Here is a 7,253-nt window from a genome sequence, read left to right as displayed (position 1 = left end):
TCTCTGGGGAATAATAATTAAATTTTACGATAAGTATTAGTCCGTAAACTAGTAAATATGGCAATTATTATAGGTTAAATTATAATTACTAAGAAAATAATTACATTGGCTGTATACATAACTTTGGAGTATATATCCTTAATTAATCAGTAATCGGCGTGAGCTTTTCCTTTTCGGGTCGGGTGTAAGGTCTTTGGGCCGTGATGTTCACGTCCAAAACGCAAACGGCCTCGACATCCATTATCGCTCGTACATACCAGAGAGTTGAGGAGAGAGAGAGAGAGAGAAAAGGAAAGAAGAGAGAGAAAGGATGACGACGATTCGTAGATTTAGCTGCAATGACCTTCTCCGCTTCGCCTCAGTCAATCTAGATCATCTTACTGAAACTGTAAATCATTTAGCTCTCTTTTCTCCTGTTTATTTTTTTATTTTTTTTGCTAACTTTCGTGTCGTTATTCCGAGCGAAAATTGTATGATTTTTTTTTAGTGTTTTCAGGATTTGAAACGAGTTTTAAGGTTTTTTTTGTGGACTTTTGGATTTTGAAACTAGTTTTTACATGAATTTTCGTGCCTTTTAGAATTTTACTAAAACGAGGTTTAACATGATTTATAGTACCTCGTCAAATTTGAACGAACTTTAACATGCTTTTGGTTCCTTTTTCAGATTTTGAAACGAGCTTTAACATGATTATTAGTACCTTGTAAAATTTGAAGAGTTTTAACATGTTTTTAGTGCTTTTGTTAGAATTTGAAACAAGTTTTTAACTTGTGATGTAGTTCAACATGTCATTTTACATGACATACATGGCAAGATGGCCGGACTATTTCCACGTCGCAGAAGCTCCTGGTGGCAAAATCATGGGATACAGTGAGTCCTTCTACTGTAGATTTTGAAATTCATAGCTTTTTTAGGATGATTTTAAGTTGGCGAATGATGCTTATTAAATTTACACAGATTGGCAAAATTAGATACTATCAATTGCGCGCTGGAAGCGTTGAAATAATTCTTGTGGTAGTTAGGAGCGACGTTAGTAGGAGAGTAGATTCTTTTAGGAATATAGAAAATGTTTGAAGATCAAGACGAGTTGCAAGAATTAAAAGTAATATATCCAAAGCTTAAGGGGAGCTGTGGCGTAACTGGTAAAGTTGTTGTCATGTGACCAGGAGTTGACGGGTTTGAGCCGTAGAAATAGACTTTTGCAGAAATGTAGGGTAAGACTGCGTACAATAGATCCTTGTGGTCCGGCCCTTCCCTGTACCCCGCGCATCGCCGGAGCTTAGTGCACCGGGCTGCCCTTTATACCCAGAGCTCTCATTTATAGTTCATGATTTGAGAAGCCCGAAGGTGTGGTTTAGTGGTTAATGACATAGGTGAAAGCCATGAGAGACCAAAGTTCAAATCCTAATAGCGGCAAGAGACGTAAGTAATTTCTATTGATTTGTCTAGGCCCTGGTGGGAAAGGGATCCTTGGAGCAACGGTAAAGTTGTCTTCGTGTGACCTATAGGTCACGAGTTCAAGATATGGAATCAACCTTATCCTTGCATTAGGTTAGGCATCCTACAACACACAATCTTGGGGTGCGTCCCTTCCCCCTATCCTGCATGGTGCGAGATGCTTTGTGCATTGAGATATCCTTATTCTAGGCCTTGATGAGCAAAATTACCCGGTATCTATGTTGGTGGGAAGTAATAGGTACCCTCTGCAATAATTGAGGCGTGTGCAAGCTAACCTAAACATTGCCGTTATCAAGGAAAGATCAAAATAGTTCATGATTAAACAATGAAATTCAATCCTTATTTATTTATTGAGAATCGTTCTACTTCAATAATGACTTAAGTGCTTACTTAACTCATCTTTTAGATGGTTCTATAAGATTCTGGTGCATTTAAATTTGCATAACTTTTCTTCTCAATATTTGAATTTTATTGCGTGTAATTATGAATGCTTGTCATTTAGATCAGAGTAGATGATGGTGTCTACCATATTCTCTAGTCCTTAAGTTGTTAGATGCCTTGTACTTGACTGATTATTATATGTCATCTTAGGATTTTCCAAGATGGTGACATTCAGAAAGTAACAAGGGTTAGATTAGCAAGCTTCCTCTTCGTTAATGCTATATCATTCTGAAATTAGTAGTAAGGAGTACTGATCTGAGCATTGGCTGCTCGGATCAGAAAGTACATTATTTGTGCAGCTTTAGGTGGATTTTATAATTGTAGCCCCATAGACACAAAATTATTTTGCTTTTCCTCACAAAATTTCAAGTAAAAGGTCCTAGGGTTAATATAGATGCAAGTAACCATTCTCTTGGACTTCATTTGGTGAAAAGGATTCATTTACAATAGGTACCATTCAAAAAAAGGGGATTCATTTACAAGTTGTTACTGATGTCTTTAAAATGTTGTAGACTGAAACATTTGTGACAGAGCAGCTAGAGTGCCGATTATGTAGTTTGGTCTTAGTTTGGCTACTGTCTGGTACATTCTGGTTCTTGTAGACTAGAACAAGATTTTGTCATCTGTGTTTCCTAAAATAACGCACAAGGAACATTTGTTTCTTTTACGAATGTCTGTTTTTTTTTTTGGATAGTGATTAGCTAATGTCTTTTTTTAATAAGGTAACTAATGTCTAGATTATATGTGCAGTTATGGGAAAAGTTGAAGGGCAAGGTGAATCTTGGCATGGCCATGTCACTGCAGTAACTGTGGCTCCCGAATATCGGAGGCAGCAATTAGCCAAGAAATTGATGAACCTGTTGGAAGATGTCAGTGATAAGATGTAAGCAACTATACTGTTGAAAAAATTTCATTGCTAGATCCTATTACTGAGAGATTAATGCCTGTGATAACTGGAATCCCGGAAAGAAAAGGAAATTCAGAATGCCACTCAGGTTTAGATTTTAGGGAGAGTGTCCAAACATAGTAAAATTTTAGTCCTTTCATGAATCCCAGTTGCATTTTCTGAATTCATCTTTCCAACTTTATCATTGTACCGATTCACAGTTTTCTTTTATGTTTAGACTTCCAGATTACCATGGAGTTGTATTAATTTTAACCTGGTATGCATAGTCTGTTTATGGTTCATCCTCTTGTCTTGTTGTTTATCTCACTAGATTTTCTAAAGACCATGACAGTCTTTTCTACCTTACAGGTTTACCTCCTTATATATCATTATAGCTTCAGAATAAGTTCTACAGTGTGAATGTTACTCTTATACATGTTTAATTGATTGAATGAATACATAGTAACAGTGTACACTTGTACAAGTAATGCAAGGTTTTGGGCCTTAAATGCAATCTATGCGTGTCCTTTGCCATCTTTTTTGTTTTGTTTTGGGAATACAATTGCAATTTTAACCTTCTGGATGCATTTAGAGGGTGTTGGATTGACTTTTAAGCTCCTTTTAGCTTTTTTTCCGGGTTTGGCAATGGCGAAAAGTGCTTAAAATAAGTTAAAAGTGCTTAAAAAGGCCAAAAGCTATAAGTTGGAGATATCTAACTTATTGCTCATCAGATTAAAAGCTACTTGGGTTTGACCAAATCATTTACTGTATTGTCCCTTACATGTTTTTATAATTCTCAAAAGACCCTTCCCTTATTAAAAACCCAAACTCCATTTTCTTTCTACCTAGATCCATTCTCGTTCTATCTTCTCTGCCATAGAGTGGCAGCGATACATTGCTCATGGGCTATAAAGAAAGACAATAACTTTGTGCTCTTTCTTAGGCTTACGCTAGAGGATCCAATGGAAATTCAGCTTTTGCTTGTGATGATTTAGTAAAAATATAAATTGCTCAAGTTGAAGATAGAGTCATAGAGATATATTATTACTGTAGTTTCTTTCTTTGATGTATTTCGCCTGCTAAATTTTTTCCACCTGCTAGATTTGAAATATAAATTCAAAATTTTCTTCCTGTGGTAAAATACAAACTCATATGACACTTATCTCTCATTGTATTTTTCAATTTATTGGCTGTTTTCGGGGAAACTGCATTTACATACAAGCTTTAGTCAAATTATGTTATTTAAATAAATCCTTTGTATCTGTTAAAAATAAGTTTATCTAATCAATTTATAACTTAAGAGAATAGAGACTCATATTAATTTGGAGCCTTGGAACTAATCCAAAACTAAAAATAATACAATAATAAGCTTATTTTTAGTTTAACAGTTTTGAGGGCATTTCAATCATTTTTAACAGATAAAGCACTTTTTTACCAAACACATCAATTGCTTATTTTCAGTTTCAGCACTTTATCCAAACACGTATACTTATTGATAAATTAAGCTCCAGCACTTAAAAGTGCTTTTAAGCACTTGAAGCTTAAAAGCTACTTAAATCCAGCCAATCCAAACAGGCTCTTATTCGAAGCTAGATGGTGTGGGACCTCCTCTGTATTGCAGTTTGTTGAATACTGGAACTGGCATCCTATTTCCCCGTCTTGTTATTCTAGGCATAATTAGGTTGTTAGTTCATGTGATCGCACAAAAGTTGTGCGAAGTGAATACAATCAGATCAATTTCAATTTAGCATAACTTTTGACCTTGTGGAGTTCAGCTTTGCTTTCTTTCTCTAATACATATTGGCTACTTAGGTTCTCCAGTCTTTGCATGATGATGTGAACCTCGAGATTTGTAACTTGCCTCGTTTCGGGTCCTCCTAGTAGTGTTTAATGTTGATTTTTATTCAACTTAATTATAATGAATTCGTCACTCCCTTTGTGTGATGGCATAAAGTTAGTATTCAGGTGAGAACAATAAAGTTTGTGTAAACCTTGCCGATGTTTTGTGGCTACTAGTTGAATTAAACCTTTTAGTTGTGTGAATTTCTGTCCAAGCTTCGGACTAAGGTGAGCATTGTTGTGCAGTGATAAGGCTTACTTTGTGGACCTGTTTGTGAGAGCATCAAATACGCCAGCCATAAAGATGTATGAGAAGGTAGTAACCTTTCCTCAGTAACCTTGTTAGGAATTGTATCAGGATGAGTATGTATTCTTGTCACTAATCCTTTCAACTGTTTCTTCTTTTTCCAGCTCGATTATGTAATATATAGGCGAGTTTTACGTTATTACTCAGGGGAGGAAGATGGTTTGGGTGAGTTGCTGCATTTAACTATGACATAGCAGCTTCCATTCTGCTGTATGATGTGATTGGTATGACCCTTGTTTCTTCTTTGCTGTTCCAGATATGAGGAAGGCTTTATCGCGAGACGTAGAAAGGAAGTCTATCATCCCCCTTAAGCGGCCAGTAACTCCCGATGAATTGGAGTATGACTGAGTCAGTACAAACTGTTACCATGTGTATCTTTCAAGACGCTATGTTCAGGCATCAAGAAGTTCATCTGAAAATGTATTAAGATCAGGAGTCCGAGCTCTTGTGTCTTTCTGAAAATGGAGAGGTTTTATTTTACTGCTCCGCCAATGAGTAAAGAATTTCAGGTTTAAAGATGCTGATCCTTAGATCATTATATTATGTCTAAGAACATGTGCTAGAATTCTGGCCTTGTTTTTTGGCTGCAACCGCCGGAGCATGTCGTGTGTATATTGATTGGTCAAGACGTGTTAGCTAGTAGTTTAAGCAATGAAATGCGTGCCCTTTTGGTAAGATCGATTTGAAATTCTATGAGATCATCTGAAGCTCATAACTTGATACAATTTTATAACCCCAGTAATAGATGGATTTTAGCAATTTTTGGAATATTTTGAAAACGGACACGAACCAAAAATGTTGATATCTACGTGCAAAATAACGTCGTCTGTATAAGTCAGCATGCGTAAAGTGGAGTAATGAATAACTTGGGCAAAAAATAGTTTTTCTTTTATATCAATTTTGAAAGCTCGAGTTTGTTTTAAAATTCAAAACTATTCTTCTTTGACTAAATTACAATAATAATATTAAGATAATTCCTTCTTCAAATGCTATGTCTGACGAAGAATTTTAATAATGCAAATTTTGTGTATTATGGAATAACTCAATAGTTAAGATGTCACAATTCAAATAACTCAAATTCTGCTTTTACAAACACACACGCACATATATATTCGTACTGGTTAGTGGTTATACTACGGACGTATTGTGGTACTCTACCTCTATTGATTTGAAATCTGTATTTGGTCAAAATCTGACCGCTGCGGTCAAGCTGACCAACATCTCGTCCAAGCGGCAAGGCAACGAAAGACGACATGGTCTATTCCATATCCCGCACTCACGATACCCGTCGAGTAAGAAGAAACAACGTTCAGGGGACGATTAAGGCAGACATAGTGTGAAAGAGCGTCAGACCAAGGCAGACATAGTGTGAAAGAGCGTCAGACCAAGTACATACCAAATGTCCCATGACTATATATAGTGGGGGAAAACCTTCGGTAAGAGGGAGGGGGTTCACTTCTTTGTCTCTTCTGTAATCTTCATAATGAAAAGAAGAGCGAAGCATTCTCCAAGAAAATATATAAAATGGTTTCCTCCATTGATTGATGGGAGCCACAATAGAAAGTTTCAATAAGATTGGTTACCTCTATCTTATCTTATGTATTATTTTTCCAATTAGTTTATTGATCTGGAGTTTATTATGGTTGACTAAGATTTACCCCTTCATTTTCTTTATTTGATTTATTCAAAAAGGTTCCAATATCTTTTGAGTCAAACAATTTGGCACCGTCTGTGGGGATTTCTTAGTGAAATTTCCTAGTCTCTTCCAAATCAAAGACAAGAAACACGATTACCCACCAAAAAGAGCGCTAAGGCAAAGCCCAACCCACGCAGGGCAAAGGCGCAGCATAGAAGGGGAAAGAGTGCTGAATACAATCACCGAACTTAGAAATCATCGCCCCATCAATCGTCGAAATGCCAGACAAAACGAACAACGTTACAAACCTACTCTCATTCACCAACTCATCGGATAGGGGTAAGGAAAGTATCATTTTGACTCACCTTCTGCTCTTTGCTCAAGCAAGAACACGAGTGCCATGCGGGCGAGCGAGCAAAGAAACATCTTAATCAGAGAATGGGAAACTACTACAAGATGACAGAAATATCGCCCGTCGATGACATCTCCAGACCGGAAAGCCGGAATCAGACAAGGAAACTCCAATGTGTGCACAAAACGAACATAAGCGAAACAATAACGTTTCGTATTCTCCGACATTACACTCTCTGATGCAAACAATATCAAGAGAACTGGGACTCCCCTAGAGGATACCTGATTCTCCAAACACTGGGACTGACGACGGATCAGTATTTCGACAAGTTCGAAA

General features: G+C 36.8%; 1 protein-coding gene across 1 annotated transcript; it reads left to right on the top strand.

Moving 5' to 3' along the window:
• The first annotated feature begins 221 nt into the window (after positions 1-221).
• LOC107772525 (N-terminal acetyltransferase B complex catalytic subunit NAA20) lies at positions 222-5,604 on the top strand. The gene is made up of 6 exons (XM_016592028.2): positions 222-388; positions 778-868; positions 2,648-2,780; positions 4,869-4,938; positions 5,034-5,094; positions 5,186-5,604. The coding sequence occupies exons 1-6, from the start codon at positions 311-313 to the stop codon at positions 5,275-5,277; spliced, it is 525 nt and encodes a 174-aa protein (XP_016447514.1). The 5' UTR covers positions 222-310; the 3' UTR covers positions 5,278-5,604.
• Positions 5,605-7,253: the final 1,649 nt, after the last annotated feature.

The sequence above is a fragment of the Nicotiana tabacum genome, chromosome 8, assembly GCF_000715075.1.
Source record: "Nicotiana tabacum cultivar K326 chromosome 8, ASM71507v2, whole genome shotgun sequence".
Lineage (NCBI taxonomy): Eukaryota > Viridiplantae > Streptophyta > Magnoliopsida > Solanales > Solanaceae > Nicotiana > Nicotiana tabacum.
The sequence above is the reverse complement of the archived record's forward strand: the minus strand, read 5'-3'. Positions and strand labels throughout refer to the sequence as shown.

Excerpts from the sequence above, each read along its gene's own strand:
- LOC107772525 (XM_016592028.2), top strand. The coding sequence starts at position 311 with ATGACGACGATTCGTAGATTTAGCTGCAATGACCTTCTCCGCTTCGCC. Across the intron at positions 869-2,647 it reads TGGCAAAATCATGGGATACA|TTATGGGAAAAGTTGAAGGG; the intron begins GTGAGTCCTTCT and ends TTATATGTGCAG. Across the intron at positions 2,781-4,868 it reads GAAGATGTCAGTGATAAGAT|TGATAAGGCTTACTTTGTGG; the intron begins GTAAGCAACTAT and ends ATTGTTGTGCAG.